The sequence below is a fragment of the Littorina saxatilis genome, linkage group LG6 (genome assembly GCF_037325665.1).
Source record: "Littorina saxatilis isolate snail1 linkage group LG6, US_GU_Lsax_2.0, whole genome shotgun sequence".
NCBI classification, from domain to species: domain Eukaryota; kingdom Metazoa; phylum Mollusca; class Gastropoda; order Littorinimorpha; family Littorinidae; genus Littorina; species Littorina saxatilis.
The window spans coordinates 11686827-11706819 of NC_090250.1; the positions used below are offsets into that span (position 1 = coordinate 11686827).

The 19993-nt window shown below is 39.7% G+C and overlaps 1 protein-coding gene and 1 long non-coding RNA gene across 2 annotated transcripts in view; both read right to left on the reverse strand.

Annotated features, from left to right (window-relative positions):
- Window positions 1-5607: 5607 nt before the first annotated feature.
- LOC138968510 (heat shock 70 kDa protein 4-like) overlaps window positions 5608-19993 on the reverse strand; it is a 137346-nt gene continuing 122960 nt past the window's right edge. Inside the window, exons 17-18 of the mRNA XM_070341081.1 lie at window positions 14866-15027; window positions 5608-7919 (exon numbers count right to left, since the gene is read on the reverse strand). Of these exons, the coding sequence (XP_070197182.1) occupies window positions 7743-7919; window positions 14866-15027 (339 nt within the window). The 3' untranslated portion in view covers window positions 5608-7742. The remainder of the gene's footprint in view (window positions 7920-14865; window positions 15028-19993) is intronic.
- On the reverse strand, window positions 16851-19769 carry LOC138968525 (uncharacterized). Its single transcript, XR_011456213.1, has 2 exons — window positions 19357-19769; window positions 16851-18188 (listed from the first exon to the last, which is right to left on the reverse strand). It is a non-coding gene; the product is annotated as an uncharacterized lncRNA (long non-coding RNA).

The following is a 19993-nucleotide window of genomic DNA, read 5'->3' on the forward strand; positions in this document are numbered from 1 at the left end:
TTTTATGGGTTGTGGAAGAGTTGCTTTTCTTCAAAAAAGCTGAGGTTAATAAACTGGCCCAAAAAAAGGCAACAGACTTGACATCCCATAGAAAATTAGCTCAAATCTGCTGTGTTTTCTGCACTGTCCGCTCTTTTTGTTCAAAAGGTAGCACATCAGAGCAGACTATTTAATCGTGTGCCTTAGAGCACAGATAGCTGATAACGTGTATCGACACACCTCTTGCTAGTGTTTGGCCTACAGTGTCACATCGACACATGGGATTACTTGCCACAGTATTTCCAAGGAAAAGTAACACATCCACAACCCATAACAACCTGACCCGAGTTATTTCTGGTATTCGTTGGAAAGAGTAGGTTGAACACAGGCTTTGTCGACAGATGTTTGTTAGTGGCTCTATCCCATCTTCCCCCTTCCCCCGTGGCGATATAACCTTCGTGGTTGAAAACGACGTTAAACACCAAATAAAGAAAGTTACACATTTATTAATCATTCCATGCACCTTGGTGCTTTTGACATTTTGTGTAGTGCCTGCAATGGCTCCTATTGCAAACAAGCTCACTTAGCCAGTGTCATGTTGGTCTTAAAAGTGGTCTGACCTTTAGCCGACTTACCTTCATTTTATTTTTTATTTTACTGTTTCTTTTTATCTCTGGCCCTTTCTCATTAATACCTCATGCATCCTTATCATCAAAGGAATGTTTGGTTGTGATTTTCCGTTTCATTAGCTGAACCTTATGACCGGTATACCTTACTGAAAAAAACAAGTCGCGAGAAGCGAAATTAATACATTTAGTCAATCTGTCAAACTAACAGAATGATAATGACCACACTGCATTTCAGGAAGACAATGCTTCGTGGATACCCAGTTACCAAGACTAAGCGCCGACACACTATGTTACACGAGGAAATCGTAGCTGATCGCTTGAATTGACAAGCCAGTATAGCGCTATCCTAAAATAGAGTTGGTTTGCTGGTTGTGTAACAGATTTATTTTAACTTCAGACGCTAGAGAGAGAAACTTTATTCGCGCAACAACCGTTGAGTCACCCTTTTTCACCAGCTAGCTTTCATTTGATTAAGTTGCTGCCATGGGAAGATTCTTTTCATGCTTGAATTTACACACACAAAAAGAACATCGTTTAATGAAATAACTCGCTGATCCACTTAATATCGAACATTCTGCCTTCAAATCAGTCCGACTCAAAATGAGATTGAGGAGTTTGTGTTCCCAAGTCCAAGCAAGTCAGTCGCAGGGAGAGAAACCACACAGATTTTGGAGATCAGCATGCTTCTTTGTAAACATTGAATTATCACATTGTCTTTGTTTCGTGAATCTTTTTCTTTCCTTTACATGTAATTTGTTTTTGGGTACATTGAAAATACTGTTTTTGGAAGTACATCTGTGTTTTGTATAAATAAAATATTTGTTAAAAACTGCTGGTGTGTAAACTTTGTCTTAGGTTTTTCAGCATTTGGTATCTTTGTTAGATGTTTGAAGCTCAATTTTTGGCTCACGAAGTGTAGCCTATGCGATGCTAACTTTTGTCTGTCTGTGCGTGCGTATGTATGTATGTATGTATGTCTGTGGTAGAAACTTTAACATTTGAAGACGTCATATTACATTGACGTCACATTATGACGTACGAGGGTTAGACGTCACGCGATGGAATTACTGAAAGTCTCGGTGATTGTTATTTTGAGCGGGCCGAGACTATTTGGCAGTCGTGTCCATGTAAGTAGGCAACATGCAGACAGACAGATCTAGATCTAGTGTCTCGCTTTCTTGCACAGTTTCACCTATGCTCTTTCTGTGTGTGTGTGTGTACTGTGTGTGTGTGTGTGACGGAGTGATTGAGTTTGTGTTACTGTTTGTCGATTTCTTACGTGAGCCTTGAAGGCTTCGCCTCTTGTTTTCTATGAATCAATGAGGGGTGAGTGTGTGTTCATGACTTCACATGCATACAAACAAATGATGATACAAGTACTGTACTGCCAAAGTTTCATTCATGTGTCATACTCGTTAGCATAACATTTTCTTGATGATTGCTGTGTTTTGACAGGCACTCAGAAACACAGGCACTTGTTGATAATTGTTGTCTCTGAAAAACAGCATGACTGTTCCATGTTTTTCTCATGACCAGCAAAATGACACCACACCAGTGGTCATACTCAAATAGAACTTTGGCAGTACTGGTAACAATGATTTGTTTGTATGCATGCTAACTTGTGAATTTTTTTGATGCAAGTGAAACAAACCTGTTACCGGTTTAAAAACTTTTTTTTCGGAATCTGATAATCTGTACAGTAGGCAGCAAAAGAAATGCAACTTCTTCGCGCCCACTCTTGCATGTGATTTTTCATCATTTTCAAATTGTCGTACTATACGGCCCCAAAGAGGACTTGGAGAGGACAGCACGTTTCGCCCTGCAGTCCGGACTGACGATCTAACAGCGAACGACAAGAAGAAATTGTCGTAACATATGAACCAGATAAAGTACATCAAAAAGGAAGACAGATTCGTGGAGAATATTTTACTGGCTGCACGATTAGTGCATATTATTCAATTGTTTTCTTTCTTTACCTGTTCATAAACTGTGTTATACAAGCGAGTCGTGATTGCAGGCGAACGCATCACTTAGACTCGCTTTCTTTCTTTCTTTATTTGGTGTTTAACGTCGTTTTCAACCACGAAGGTTATATCGCGACGAGGGAAAGGGGGGAGATGGGATAGGGGAAAGGGGGGAGATGGGATAGAGACACTTGTTAAGTGTTTCTTGTTCACAAAAGCACTAATAAAAAAATTGCTCCAGGGGCTTGCAACGTAGTACAATATATGACCTTACTGGGAGAATGCAAGTTTCCAGTACAAAGGACTAAACATTTCTTACATACTGCTTGACTAAAATCTTTACAAACATTGACTATATTCTATACAAGAACCACTTAACAAGGGTAAAAGGAGAAACAGAATCTGTTAGTCGCCTCTTACGACATGCGGGGTGCAGAGAAATAAGGATGTGGAAAAGAAGACTTTTGGTAAGTGAAATAAAGGTGATGGATCCAGTCAGGTAGAAATAAGACAACAAGAAAAGAATTGGAAAACTGCAAGGAATAGTAGGGAGAGTTTTCTTGGAAGGAAATATAGGTGAAAGGACTGGTAAGGCAGAAATAAGACAAAAGAAGAGAAGTAAAGGGGTGGGGTAGCTCTGTTTAAACGCTCCCGCCGCGTGAAGGCGACCCCATGTGAGCCTTAGACTCGCTACAAAAATCGTAAAAATGCAGATTTTTTAACCAGGTAAAGACAGTTGTGGAGGAAATTCATCTCTCAACATGATCATTTGATTTGAATTATTCGCCAAAGCATAACATAATTACACAAGAAGAGCAAACGGTCGATCGAGTCACTTTCGCAGTTCTGAATATTATATGAGGCATCAGATGGACAGGAAGAAATTGCTATTCACAACACAATGAGTCACGTTCACATAAAATTTGAGCCCGGTCACTTTTATAGTTTCCGAGAAAAGCCCAACGTTAAGTTGTGTGTTGCCGAACAGAAAAGGCTAGTTATCTCCCTTGTTTTTCTGATAACGTTCGTAAAAGGCTACAGATGTAAATACTTTGATGTAAAGAATAATCCTACAAAGTTTCAATCACATCCGATGAACTTTGTCAAAGATATAAAATGTCTAATTTTTCCTTTGACGCTGACCTGTGACCTTGAAAAAGGTCAAAGGTCAACGAAACCATCGTTAAAGTGTAGAGGTCATTGGAGGTCACGACTAAACAAAATATGAGCCCGATCGCTTTGATAGTTTCCGAGAAAAGTCCAACGTTAAGGTGGTGTCTACGGCCGGCCGGACAGACTAACACTGACCGATTACATAGAGTCACTTTTTCTCAAGTGACTCAAAAAACGAGAAAAATCAAGTCGAGCGGAAGATTGACTACTAATGTATAACACTAGTTGTGCTGCTATCGAGTTGTTTTTGCGTGTGTTACTTTTGTTGATTCTTGCTTGCAAGTTACAACACAAACTACTTACCTATTTGTCGAGTTCCAAGGTAGGGGCAGACAATGCGACTGCGAGCGAGTCAGGTTTTAGCAGTGTAAAAAATCCACTAAAAACTGTCTTCTGTCCCTTGGATTCTTCCGCCACAATAACAAACCCGTCGCGTGAAGCGATATAGACATTTAACACCACAAACCAATCATCACCGAGACTACATTCAGATAGTCTCGGCTAACCATACCGAAGACCGAGACGGCTCACGCTCGCCACCGCTAATCACGCGTCCGTAGTACTTACTGAACCTATTTCCTTTCATTCTGTGCATATTTTTAGAGTAACCATAGCATATCTATATATTTTTGAATTCAGGAGAAGATGAGGAATACAACGCAATCAATTTTAAATCTGTTTGCGAAAAATCGATTTTAATGACAACTTTAATGAGCAAACTCATTAACTATTTGTTAAGCCTCCAAGCTGAAATGCAATACCAAAGTCCGGGCTTCGTCGAAGATTACTTGACAACAATTTCAACCAATTTGGTTGAAAAATGAGGGTGTGACAGTGCCGCCTCAAGTTCCACTAAATGCCGGATATGACGTCATCGAAGACATTTATTCGAGAAAAAGAAAAAATGGTCTGGGGATATCATACCCAGGAACTTTCATGTGAAGTTTCATGAAGATCTGTCCAGTACTTTTCTCGGAACAGATCTACACACACACACACCACGACCCTCGTCTTGATTCCCCGTCTCTATGTTAATACATTTAGTCATAACTTGACTAAATGTAAAAACACACATGCTTTGCGAACACTTCCTGTCAGCCATGGCGATTTGTGGCTCCAATGATTATATTTTCGAAAGGAGACCCATCACAGTCTGTTATCACAGTCTGTTGCACGTCCTGATCGCAGGATAGAGCCGTTCTGCAGCTAGGTACATGCTACGGATGTTGTGAAAAACCTGACTGTGGTACAAGGGCTCCTACTCCTCCAGACTGCTAAAAATCCTGATACCGGAAAACGTCGATCAACACTTTTAATCTCGTCTTTTTAATCCATTTCTGCAAGCGTTAAGGACAAATTAGGTCTCAGGCCCTTTTTCACAGCCAGACACACACCAAGGAGATGCTTATCAACCCATTCCTAGAACTGTTAGCAGTGGGAGAGGTCAGGTATATGAGGGCCATGTGACACATACCGTTAACCCTGCTGTAGGGGGGGAGGGGGGGGGCAGGAAGGAAAGGAGCTGTGTTTACTCCCCCACTCATAAATACATGATCTTTAAAGTGCTAGTTACATTTTGTGTCATTATTTTAAACATTTCATTCATTAACCTGTGTTTTTCAGAGCGATTTGTCGAGTGGCATTAAACTCCCTTGGTTCGAAGCCATTTATGACCGTTCAGAGCGTATTTACCAGCCAGCAGGCAAGCGTTTTGGCTTGACAAGACAGATTTGTTTTTATAATCATGCAGGCAGGTGTTGTGGTTACAGGTACGTAGGTTTGGAGGTGTTGTATGTGATGCACGCTCAACACTGTGGTCTTGCTGTATTGCCGGGGATTTAACACAAAAACACACACGTAAAAACAATCTACAACAATTTTAATTTTGATAAAGCTTATCCAAATAATATTGCAAACAACACTGCAAAAATACAGCTGGTTATCTAGCCATACATTTTAGCAAACAAGTTTATCCCCCCTCCCCCCACATCTAACATCCACTGTTTCCAAGAATATTCAAATGGTCCCTTGGTTTGAGGCAGGTTTTAGGTTCCAGCATACTGCCAGTTTGTAGCATTTTAGGTGTCAGTTACTTTAGCACTCACAAAAGTGTTTACTGGACATGAAGCTTGTTTTAAAAGAAGTTGTTTCAATTGAATTAAATATGCTATTTCTGAATTTGTTTTAGTTCCATGAACACAAGCCTTAAATCCAAATGACAAAGCGTACAGTAATGCACACAGGTCTTCCAAAAGATTATTCATTGTACACTTTCAACACAGAATACTCTAGAATTATATAGAGCCAAGCTACACTACACATGTCAAGAATGTTTCTCAAGCACGCTGAAACACATAAAGGAAGGCGTACTTGTTCCTCCTTTCATACTTGCAATTATTTACACCATGACTGAGTCAGCCTCATGCGACATGCACACAAGAAACTTTCAAACGGAGGTTTCAACCCTTCATCTGTGGCTACTAATAGAGAGAATCTTCTGGGACCCAGAAAACAATGTATCTACAATGAACTGGAATGAAAACAGGATAAACAACAAGTAATGCTCCCCTCTCCCTCCCTCAACTAAAGTGGAACAGGCTGTGGATTAGAACAGGCCAGGTCCATTTCTGTAGGTGATCAATCCCAGAAGAATCGATATACAAGAGTGTCAATGTCTTTGTACTGAAAGACTCGGCATCCTGTTGCAACTGGCTTTGAACTACAGGCCCAGAGAAAAATACATAAAGAAAGAACTGGACAATCCAAGGAAGTTTCATCTACAATCCCAAAAACTTGGTCGTTCATACAATCTTACAATTCTGTCACCCTATCCTACAACTCTGAGCATCTGCTTTCAACTTCCTAGAAACCGTGTTGGTCAGAATGAACATAAAATAAAATAGCATAAGAAAAATTTCAAACACGAATACAGGAAAGGTAACGATAGCAAAGCCAACAGTATGACATAAAACCATGAACATACCAAGAATACCACTCAAAGCTCAGATGAGACATTGGAAGGATTCATGTTTGCTGGAAATAATGATTGGGCTCAATGAACACTTTTGTTTCTCATACAAACAGATAACACAGATACTCAAAATAAAAACTCTTAAGATATTCAAAACAAAGAAAGCACACGTGGTAAATGGGAGTATTAGACACCTTCAATGTTTCATCTAAGCTTCAAATTTGTGGTTTTGTTGTAACTGAATACTTTTTTCACAGTTCTTTAAAAAAAAACAGTTACAAGAAAACCACAAATCTCAAAGTACACTATTGATGCCAGATGTGTAATAACAGAAACTGGCTTTACAAATCTAACAAGTAACAATGTGACCCTTATAGCAAACAGCCTATGCAGAAGCCTGAGAGTTAACATCAACCAAAGTATTTGTTTGCCCACATTTGGCACAAAGCAAATGAACATTTTGTTTTTCCTCTATGCAAGTTTCTTCTTTGTTCTTTCTTCTTCCAATATGTAACTTTATTACATAAAGCAAAATAAACACATTCACAAAACCAGCAATGTTTACATTCAGCTGAACAATGATTGCTGGCTCAAACAAATCAATCAATAATTATTTTATAGTTGTAACAACTGTGGATATAAGAACGGACGATAGCGCAAGATTGGCGACGAATTCTTCATCAGCATAAACGCTCTTAAATAAAGTGTTCTAACAGACTAGTTGCACCCCAACTCAATCATCATGGTTAACAGTCAAAAGTCAATATGACATGTTAGATGGGAAAAAAACACATCCATGGCTCGCACAGCTTTACATGGCAAGTTGTTGAGAAGTCTGACTTTTTCTTTCTCTTCTGCTTCCTAAATCACAAAATCCATGAATGACAAAACTCATGAACAAAACTCAAAGAAACTAGGTCTATACTCATCCAGTTTTACACATCCTCATTCATTCTGACATACATGCCAACCTAACAAAAATAGAGAGAGGGAGAGAAAGGGTGTGAATTAGGCCTGCATCAATCATCAATCAACGTCCATTTGGCCTGTCTTGGCATCCTGCGTGCCATCGTCGCCAGCCTGGTTGGGGTCACCCGAGCCACTGTTGTTGGTGGACGCCTCATCTGCCTTTTTCTCCTCCTTGGGCGGCTCAACCTTGGGCTTGGGCTTGTTCATAATAGGGATGCACGTCAATTCTAACGCCTGCAAAACAATCAGCGTATCTGTCTGACACATCATCCTAGTTTTACACATTCCAATGCCTGCAGAACATTACATATACCTGTGGTCACTGATTTCTCACTGAACTGGTATAATGTGGCCGAGGGGCAGGTGGAGGACGTTTTTAATTATTAAAAAAAAAATCTAGGCAACTTGAATGCAGCGCTCAAGAAGAAAAGTTGTTTAGGACGATTAGTACTATGAGGTATGATCCAAACAAAATGATCAAATGCGATTATCGCAGAAACTGTTTGGCGTATCTGGCTCAAAATACAGGAGTCATTATAACTACTCTCCTCCTACATCGATGCAAAGTCACAAGTGCCTAAGCCAATCAGAAGAGGCCTTAAGGCTGCATTATTTGGGGTTGCGTTTGAGCTCTAATTTGACGGCTTTTTTGAGGTCCTGGGTGCAGTGAAACTTGTTGGCAAAATGTCTGATTTTCAAAGAGGGTATTAACCAGAAATCACAGGGGGTGAAATCAGGTCTGAAGAATGTGTGAGGCAAAAATGGTATCATTTGGTTGTTTAGGAATGGAGTTACAGCCCTTCTTTTGTGGAGGCTGACATTTTCATGAAGGAGAAGGGCAGTCTGGGTTTCGCAGTTTGGTCGCCGACTGCTAAACTCGTAAGTAAGTTTGGGTAAAAAGGTTTTTGCATAGTACATGACAATGACAATACTGTTAGTAGACAGCATATCGACAGCAACGGGACCTTCGTGGTCGAAAAATACAGCGAAAAGCCCTGTTTCTGCTTTGAAAACCTCGCTTACAAATGTGAAGTATCTCGTCATTTTGGTCTAGACACGCTTTGTTTCTGCGTTCTCTGGCAATTAAGTAGAAGGAAACCAAAGTCTCATAATCAGTGACTACAGTAACAACAATTTTGGGTCTACTGGGTTCACAACGGTTGAGCAGATCGCATGCAAGAGGACCCTGATGCTCTTTCCGTTCCCCTTTCAGCTAATGAGGCACCCATTTTGCGGCCAGTTTTGAAGCAGAAGATCATTGAGTAGAATTCTCTGGACTGTTCCATATGAAAGTTTACGTTTTGCACTTTATACTTGCATGTACACTTTTTAATCTTAGTTCTTCAATTTTGACACAGCAGCTACATTATTCTCGTTTGAAGCACTCGTCAGAAGTTTTTTTGGTTTGCCCGAGTTATTCCCCTTTTCCCCAGTTTTGATTTCCCTTTTCTTTTGTAGGATTGTAGAATATGGAACAGCTTTGATTCATGCAACGTTCTTCAGCTTTGTAGACATTTTCTTTGTACCATCATCCAGCTACACTCTTTCAGAGAACTGAAGATTTTCATAGCGCTTGACAAAAGACCCTGATTTGAAGCAGAACCCCAAAACGACGTATTTTAAAACCTCCTTATTTATGACGTAATAACCTAATGACGTCATCTCTTAGAGGTATACTGGTTAAATGGTTGGCTTTTCAAATGATACATTACTTTTTATGATCAGTGGCCTGAGACTTGTATAATCGCGGTTTGATCATTTCGTTTTAGCTTAATGAGGTCAAGACTTATATCCTTGGTCTTGTGGACATTTTCAGTGGTGAAAATCTTTTCCAGCAAACTTTTTCATACATGGACTCTAAAATTTGATGACCACACGCCAAATTTTGGTCATGTCTGCAGATTATCAACACCTACAATTGTGTAAGATTCGGAGGCTTTTGCTCCCAAAATAACTGAGAAAATATCAAAGTAAAATTTTTGCGAACATGACCCCGCTGTGACCCCAAAATTTGACGGGATAAACCAAACTAGGGTAATATTGACAGGTTATCAAACTCTTGAAGTGTTCCAAGTTTCAAAGCTCTCACTTCAAAACGCCTGAAATAACGTCAATCGAACATGACCCAATGTGACCTTAAATCTTGACGAAGGTCAATCAAACTTAGGTCAAGTCGGGAGATCATTACCCCTTCACTGCCCAGCTCGTACTAGGTACGTGGTCATTTTTACATTTAGTCAAGTTTTGACTCAATGTTTTAACATAGAGGGGGAATCGAGACGAGGGTCGTGGTGTCTGTGCGTGTGTGTGTGTGTAGAGCGATTCAGACTAAACTACTGGACCGATCTTTATGAAATTTTACATGGGAGTTCCTGGGTATGAAATCCCCCGACGGTTTTTTTCCCCATTTTTTCGATAAATGTCTTTTATGACGTCATATCCGGCTTTTTGTAAAAGTTGAGGCGGCACTGTCACATCTTCATTTTTCAATCAAATTGATTGAAATTTTGGCCAAGCAATCTTCGACGAAGGCCGGACTTCGGTATTGCATTTCAGCATGGAGGCTTAAAAATTAATTAATGACTTTGGTCATTAAAAATCTGAAAATTGTACCGTACTTTCCGGGTGACAAGGCGCTTCGTTATCTAAGACGCACCCCCTTCTTTTTAAAAACAAGAAGGGCAAAGCCCATACGACTCACATGCTTTACACATTTTTCCTACCAAAATACATGTGACCTTGACCCAAGGTCAAGGTCATCCAAGGTCATGCAACACAAAGCTGTTAATTCAAGACATAGGAAGTACAATGGTGCTTATTGGCTCTTTCTACCATGAGATATGGTCACTTTTAGTGGTTCACTACCTTATTTTGGTCACATTTCATAAGGGTCAAAGTGACCTTGACCTTGATCATATGTGACCGAATGTGTCTCATGATGAAAGCATAACATGTGCCCCACATAATTTTTAAGTTTGAAACAGTTATCTTCCATAGTTCAGGGTCAAGGTCACTTCAAAATATGTATACAATCCAACTTTGAAGAGCTCCTGTGACCTTGACCTTGAAGCAAGGTAAACCAAACTGGTATCAAAAGATGGGGCTTACTTTGCCCTATATATCATATATAGGTGAGGTATTGAATCTCAAAAACTTCAGAGAAAATGGGAAAAATATGAAAAATAGCTGTTTTTTAGGCAACATTTATGGCCCCTGCGACCTTGACCTTGAAGCAAGGTCAAGATGCTATGTATGTTTTTTGGGGCCTTGTCATCATACACCATCTTGCCAAATTTGGTACTGATAGACTGAATAGTGTCCAAGAAATATCCAACGTTAAAGTTTTCCGGACGGACGGACGGACGTCCGGACGGACGGACGGACGACTCGGGTGAGTACATAGACTCACTTTTGCTTCGCATGTGAGTCAAAAATTGTAATCCAGTCACCCATTGGACGCAGGGGGCCGATAGGGCGCACCAAAATGACCCAGTTTTTGCCATGAGAGGTGGTTCCCGGTAGCTCAGTTGGTAGAGCACTGGACTTGTGATCGAAAGGTCGCAGGTTCGAATTCGGGCCGGGACGGACACGGGTCAACTTTATGTGCAGACCCAGAGACGGAAGCCATGTCCCACCCCCGTGTCATCACAATGGCACGTAAAAGACCTTGGTCATTCTGCCATAAGTGCAGGTGGCTGAATACACCTAAACACGCAGACACCTGGGTAGCGCGACTCCGTTGCTGCTAGCTTTCCACTGGGAGGAAGCGACCCGAATTTCCCAGCAATGGGACAATAAAGTAATGAAAAAAAAAAAAAATATCTGAGAGAGGAAACACTTCCTGCATCGGGGTCAGTGACCGGTCAGTGACCGACTTTAACTGAGTGAAAATATGTGTGCTCTGTGTGTGCGGCCAGATCAAAGGCATTGTGATAGCTGGGTGGCCTTGTTAAAAGACACGACCTTCTTCCCAGGGGTCAATGACCCAGTTTTTGCCATGAGAGGTGGTTCCCCTGTCATATCTGAGAGAGGAAACACTTCCTGCATCGGGGTCAGTGACCGGTCAGTGACCGAGTTTAACAGAGTGGAAATCTGTGTGTGCGGCCAGATCAAAGGCAGGGCAGTACCTAGTAGCTGAAACATGCATTATCACAAGTTGTTTGACTGGTATTCAAGCGGTCTCTTTGATTTTTTTCGTATTTCATACACGGATTAGGCGCTTCGTTATACAAGACGCAGGGGCCGAACTCGAGGAAAAAAGTCGCGCCTTATGACCCGGAAAGTACGGTAATTAAAATTATTTTTTTATAAAACGATCCAAAATTACTTTTATTTTATTCTTCATCATGTTCTGATTCCAAAAACATATAAATATGTTATATTCGGATTAAAAACAAGCTCTGAAAATTAAAAATATAAAAATTATGATTAAAATGAAATTTCCGAAATCGTTTTAAAAACAATTTCATCTTATTCCTTGTCTGTTCCTGATTCCAAAAACATATAGATATATGTTTGAATTAAAAACACGCTCAGAAAGTTATAACGAAGAGAGGTACAGTAAAGCGTGCTATGCAGCACAGCGCAACCGCTACCGCGCTGAACAGGCTCGTCACTTTCACTGCCTTTTGCACTAGCGGCGGACTACGGTCATTGTGAAAAAATGCAGTGCGTTCAGTTTCATTCTGTGAGTTCCACAGCTTGACTAAATGTAGTAATTTCGCCTTACGCGACTTGTTGGTTTGTCATATGCCCATATACGTACTAGGTACGTGGCATTTACATCAGCAACATTTCTAACAAGAAGAGCAAACGCTCGATCGAGTCACTTTCGCAGTTCTGAATATTATATGAGGCATCAGATGGACAGGAAGAAATTGCTATTCACAACACAATGAGTCACGTTCACATAAAATTTGAGCCCGGTCACTTTTATAGTTTCCGAGAAAAGCCCAACGTTAAGTTGTGTGTTGCCGAACAGAAAAGGCTAGTTATCTCCCTTGTTTTTCTGATAACGTTCGTAAAAGGCTACAGATGTAAATACTTTGATGTAAAGAATAATCCTACAAAGTTTCAATCACATCCGATGAACTTTGTCAAAGATATAAAATGTCTAATTTTTCCTTTGACGCTGACCTGTGACCTTGAAAAAGGTCAAAGGTCAACGAAACCATCGTTAAAGTGTAGAGGTCATTGGAGGTCACGACTAAACAAAATATGAGCCCGATCGCTTTGATAGTTTCCGAGATACTTTGTCAAAGATATAAAATGTCTAATTTTTCCTTTGACGCTGACCTGTGACCTTGAAAAAGGTCAAAGGTCAACGAAACCATCGTTAAAGTGTAGAGGTCATTGGAGGTCACGACTAAACAAAATATGAGCCCGATCGCTTTGATAGTTTCCGAGAAAAGTCCAATGTTAAGGTGGTGTCTACGGACGGCCGGCTGGCCGGCCGGACAGACTAACACTGACCGATTACATAGAGTCACTTTTTCTCAAGTGACTCAAAAACTAAATGGGAGGTTATCACTTGAAAACTGTCCAAATACTTGTAGGGGTTCTAAACACAGTTCTTTCCCATTGACCATTCGGATAAGTTAGTACCACGTGGCGAAAACTTTGTTAGAAGTGTAGAACCGATTTATAGGATTCAAAATGGCGGCCGAAAGTCAGACCTCAACTCGTAGACCTGTTTTCAAGCGATGCAGTGTTCTGGAAGCTCTACAAGAAGTGATTTATGGATTACCACACAGAAGAATACTTTTATGTGCTGTAATGTGAGTACCTGATGTTTGACACCAGTTTTAGCAGTGTTTTGTGTGGTTTTACGTGCTGCAATGTGTGTGTGTTAAGTCCAGAAACTGTAATTTTTTGAAAAAAATGGTCATTATATCAATTTTTACTATAACAGTCACAAACAAAGTCCAACGATCATGCCAAGCAAAACACATGCCAAAGATCTAAGAGTTATCTCAATAAATGATCGAGCAGTGAACAGATTAGTGAACCAACCGAAGAAAGCGAAATTTTGCCCTGGCGCACAGCAATACCAAAATGCTGTTAAACCCTAAAAGTGTGCAAGGTTTCAAAGCTCTAGCTTTAAAAACATCTGAGATAAACTTAATGTTAATTTATATTAAACTAACTTGACCCCGCTTTGACCCCAAAATTTGACAAGGGTCAACCAAACTGGGGTCACTTTGAAAGATCAAACACTAAGAGTGTGCAAAGTTTCACAGGTCTAGCTTGAAAAACATCTGAGATAACCTCAATGTTAAATTTTTTGTCCACGGCCGGCCGGCCGGCCAGCTGGCCGTCCATACAGACGGAGACATGAATCCTAATACTCACCAATTACTCAGGTGAGTAAAAAAAACCTCAGTCATACCCGTAACGAGCTTCACGCTCAATGTCACATTTTAATATATTCGTTTGAACTCGTGTGCTTTTTAAAACTGTCACACTTACAGGACAGAACCTAACCGAGAATGCAGAATGCAACGGAATTTGACAGGTGTGAAAAAAACGTGCACCCAGTACAGTAGAGAGGTCAGTGGGGAGTGTTACTGGGGCATCGTTCAAAGTTGAAATTTACCCATTTTTGGTCGTATCATCAAAAATGTACTAGGGTAGAGTAAAAACTATTAGGGATAGCACTTAACCCTTTCAACACAAGAGTCTTGAATACCTTTCCTCTTCAGCACTATTTAAAAGTTGCTTAGAGTTTGATTAAATAATCAAAAGCATGGGTGGGACTGAAAAATGTCATGAATCCTGAAGAATTTTAAGGGAGGTTCTGGGGGCCCCAGACGCTGAAGGATTTGTATAATTAACAACCAAAAAACCGTCACCACAGACATTACGAATCCGGATTTCCGGCATATACTGGAAGAATCCCACCCATAACGTCCTCCGATAGCCCCTCAGACGGACTATACATTTAATTGTGCACTTTTTGACAGAATAGAAAGTTGGCTGCATAGTTTTATTATATCCTGACAGTTAACTACAACCAAGTAACCAATAACTTTTGTTGACCCTCTTTACCACATTCACTACAACCCATAACATTTGTGAAGGAAAATTTTTTTTGAGTAAGTCCATGGGCTTCATAAAAACATGATGTCTTGACATGACTTGCAAAGCTCCTGGGATCCATCCTGCATGGTGAAATACTCACCTTTTTCTCTGACATGACCTGTGAGACGTTGAGCACAGGGTCCTCGTGGCGTGTGATCCTGCTCTGGGCCTCCATCTTGGGTCCCCACCAGGCCATCTTATCGTCCAGACACTTCTGCACCTTGTCCACGTCCGTCTTGTCCAGGTGGGCGTACTTCTCCTCCTGAAATGAGACCGGTGGCCAGGCTGTTAGCACCGTGTCACCCCCACATGCCTACCTATACATAGCATTGTTCTTCCCAGGTCTCCGACACATACTGTTTTGATCTGACGCATTGTTCTGACCCCTGGTCGGTCAACCGTCCGACAGTTTTGATATTACGAGGTCTTCTGACCATATATTTTTATATTAAGTGGACAAAGGACATTTAGACCTATGCATGTTTTTATTGGGTCCAACTGACCAATGGTCATGTGAGGCTGAGAACAACATTGCATAATGTAGATTAGACGCTGGAATCAGACTCCCATGGGCAAGCTGAAAATTCTGGCTTTCAGCACTTGTTCATCCGTTCTAGATACAAAATATGTTGATCTTAATCCATCACACTTTTCAACGGTTCTCATACGATCTGGAAGCACAACACCTCTATCCAAAAAGACATGATGCAAGGTAACCTCAAAGACGCTCCGAGGATTCTGACAGAACTGCATGAACAAAACAAGTCACATAAAGTAAACTCACAGAATGAAACTGAATACATTGCATTTTTTCACCATTTTTACCCTGCGGCCGAGAAAGCGCCGACATATTGTATAAACATCTTTCCTGCAGAGAATGTGGAACTGCGTTCTGCGTGTTGATCGCTTGAAGTGACAGCGATTTTCTTTACTCTTTTTAACATTCTGAGCTTTTTTTTTTATACAAAAATAACATGTATATATTTTTGGATTCAGGAGAAAATAAAGAATACAATGCAATTATTTTAACTCTGTAAGCAAAATTTCTATTTTTATCACAATTTTAATAAGCAAACCAATTACTTAATTTTTAACCTTCCGAGCTAAAATACAATCCCATAGTCTGACTTTGTAAAATTTCATGAAGATCTGTTGAGTAGTTTTCCAAGAATCGCTCTACACAGACTCGCACATATACACCGCCATCCTCATCTCGATCCCCAGTCTATGTTAAGGGGGGACAGGGTAGGCAAGCACTTTTTTTTTTAATTTTGGAAACAGCTTGCTGCTTGTTTGATTTTTGCAAGCAGAATAACCTAATTAAGGGAAACCATTTTAAATTTTGAGTGAAAAGCAATTTTGGGAGGTTTTATTCACCAAAATGTGAGAAAAACGTTATAAAATGTGCTTTTTTTAAAATGTTGCAGTTTGTGAACCAGTGCATGTTTTGATCCAATTTTTCTTCTTTGCAGCAATATGTGTGTGTTTAATAATTCTGTGTATCGAAAAGCATTTCTAAGCAATATATTATTTTAATTTAGCATTTTCAGTTACCGGTTCAGTTCTGATAAGAAAAATACATGAAATCCTAACTGTCAGACTCATAAAAACCCAACCAATGGACTGAACTCTTATTCCATACACAGAACTGATGCTGTACAACTCATAAACAACATATACAAAAACTGAACAAATCCATCAAGCCTTTCAAAAGTTGCAACATTTTAATTGTAGCGTTTTGTCTGAAAATTACATTCAGAGAAAACAGCATTTTAAAGATTTGAACCAGTACATAAAAAAACCAGTAGCACAGTGCACCCTGAATTCATATGTTTTTATCAGAATGACCACTTTACTATGTAGGGAAAAGGATTTGACAATCAAATTATCAGGATTTTTTTTATATACATCATATGAAAACAACCATCTTTGTTTGTACCGATATGAAAACATGAATCAGAACCAAACTGTCAGACTCATAAAAACCCAACCAATGCACTTAACTCTTATTCCATACACAAAACTGACGCTTTACAAATCATAAACAACATAAACAAAAATGAAACAAATCCATCAAGCCATTCAAAAGTTGCAACATTTTAATTACAGATGTTTGTCTGAAAATTACATTCAGAGAAAACAGCATTTGAAAGATTCCAACCAGTACCTCAAACTAGTAGCACAGTGCAGCCTGAATTGATATGTTTTTATAAGAATAACCACTTTACTATGATGGGGAAAGGATTTGACGATCAAATTATCCAGACTTTTTAAAAAAAATCATTTGAAAACTCATCTATGTTAGTGCAGATATGAATCAAAACGAAACTGTCGGACTCATAAAAACACAAGGAATCCACTGTATTCTTATTCCATGCACAGAAATGGTGCTTCACAAATCATAAACAACATATACAAAATTGGAACAAATCCATCTTGCCATTCAAAAGTTACAACATTTTAATTACCACATTTTGTCTCTAATTACATGTAGAGAAAACAGCATGTAAAAGAGTCTCACTAGTACCCCGGTAAACTAGTACCACAGTAGAGCTTGAATTAATGGGGTGGTTTTTTTTTTAACCAGAATAACACTTTAACTATGAAGGGGAAATGATTTGATAATCAAATTATCAGATTTTTTTGATTTAAAAAAAAATCATATGAAAACATTAAAAAAGTCAATTATCTGTGTTTGTGCTGATATGAAAATATTGATCAGAACCAAACTGTCAGACTCATAAAAACCCAACGGATGCACTGATTTCTTATTCCATTGCATAGAAATGATGCTTCACAAATCATCAACAACATTACATAATTATATATACACAAATGGAACAAAGCTATCAAGCCATTCAAAAGTTGCAACATTTTAATTACAGTATTTCTGTGCTCAATCCTAACACTGCAGCAAATTTCTGTAAAGCTGAATGTCCCTTTCCATGTACCAACATGGTCATACGCGGATTATTTAAAATGCAACTTTACCACCCGAAGCGTTGCAAACACCGGGAGAAGAGTAAACAACTGCAGACTTGAATGGACACTCATATGCACTCCAGATGCAGGGCCTGTGCAAATCCTTGGGCTGATGCATCACCTTCTTTCATAATCAGACTGCTATCAGACAAGCATTCAGTACAGGATATAGACCTTTCAGCAATAGATTGAGCTGATCAATGTTGACAAAAGCCCAACACATGTCAGCGGAGTGACGTTGCACAGTACCAGTATCCATATCTGCTTGTGATGGGTCAGAAGATGGCAAAGTATCTGTATCTTCTTATGGTTGGTCAGAAGATGGCAAAGCTGATGTTTCTGCTGTGGAAGAGGGTAGTTCCGGTTTAGCAAACTTTTCCATCAGGTCAATCTTTCTCCTCGCTGTCACCACAGGAGGACTGGCTCTCCCCTTGCTCCAACCTAATAAATACACAAACACTGATTTAATATTTGATACAACTGTCCATGGTTTTTGTTTGTAATAAGCTGCAAAATTTAAGACTCAATATAAACGTCAACAAGTGCTTGTACTTTATTTTGCAAATGACCATGTTACATGGGGTGTACCTCAACTTTTTGGCTAGGCCGGTAAATCAGAAATCCCAATCAGCCCCCAACCACTGAACCAGGCGGGTTTTCTTACAACCACCTCAGCGGCTCGTACCCACATATGTCGGTTGACGAACACACACACACACACAAAAGACATTCATTAATTGGCCCCTATCACAAAATTTACATGTCAAGTTTACTATGGGATTTGAGTAACCACACAATCACATACACACAGGAACTAATACTGAAACTAGCTGAATTATTTTCTTTCTTTCTTTTCATATTTTTCTTTTAAAATTAATTTATTTCATCACACTTGCTATGTATTTGCTTGTTTCTTGTCTGTTGTCTGTTTTGTGTGTGTTTGTGTGTGTGTTCTGTGTGTGTGTGTACATTTTCAGATTTCCTAAACCTAGCACTGTTTGCAGGTGATCTTTATGCTTTTGATTCATGAGTTGCATCCCCAGTCCTTTAGTTTAACTCTTTTTTTTCTTTGGTGAAGTAAATTGGATCTATTTTTTTATTCCTTAGTTAATGGAAAAGATTTGACAACAATATTGCTGTCAATGATAGGTTGGTCAGCCATGCTGGTGTAAACCAATCCTTTAGAATTAGAGAACGCTCTCTAGTAGGGTACTTATTTTCCTACGGTCAATGACCAGAAACAGAAACTGTGTCAGTCGTACATCGCTCAGATGCTGCTTCTCAGTTTGACCCCAGACAAAGAATAATGATGACATGTTACACCATAGTAAGCTCTCAAGGACTGGCCAGCGAAGAACAATAAAATAGGGGTTGTGAAGACGATATCACAGAGATGATCGAGGGAGGGAGGGGGGGGGGGGGGGGGGGGGGGGTGCGGCGGCGGCATGGTCAGTAAATTGGATCAAGAAACACGCAAAATACTTCAGACACAAACTGTTTATCATTTACCTGCAAACCCTAACACATTCTTACAACAACAACATAACAATGTGCAATAAATCACGTTGTCAAACAAACAAGATCGAAAAGAGAAAGAAGCAAAACCCACCTCGTCGAGTCAAGAATCTTAGAATGTCGTCTGCTTCAATACGATAATGTTGGTTCATTTCGGAGTGTTGTTACTTCCTTCTACTGTTCGCTGCTGCTGGTTCATCTTTCTCTGATATTTCTTGCCACTATGCCGAACATTTCCAATGTTAGGGTTGTTCTCCGCAGCTCAAAACTTTGAAAAATGCTGCTGAATCGGTGAAAACGTCATGGATTTGTTGACACCGGGGGACTGATAAGTTGTCTACTGCGCTTGCGCCAAATGCCTTTGACCTACATATATTTGCATATATTAATTCCGGGGTTTCGGTTGGAACGGATTCTCTCTCTTTGTGCCTATGTCAACGGAAATTCCCCAACGGTGATGACGTCATCTTGAAGAACGGAAATTTCCACACAGTTTGAACAGCGAAGGGTCATGTCATGTGCGCACATTTACCAGCACGGAGCATCCAAAGTTGACCATTTTTTCGATTTTTTTGATAAAACACAGACAAAAACAACAAAACATCGGTTTGAAAATGGTTTTATTTACATGAATACATGTCTAAAATGACAAAAGCAGATTATTGAATGCATTCCAGGATGTTCAAAGGTGTGAAAAATGCAACAACCCCAAAAAGGTGTATGAGACCAAA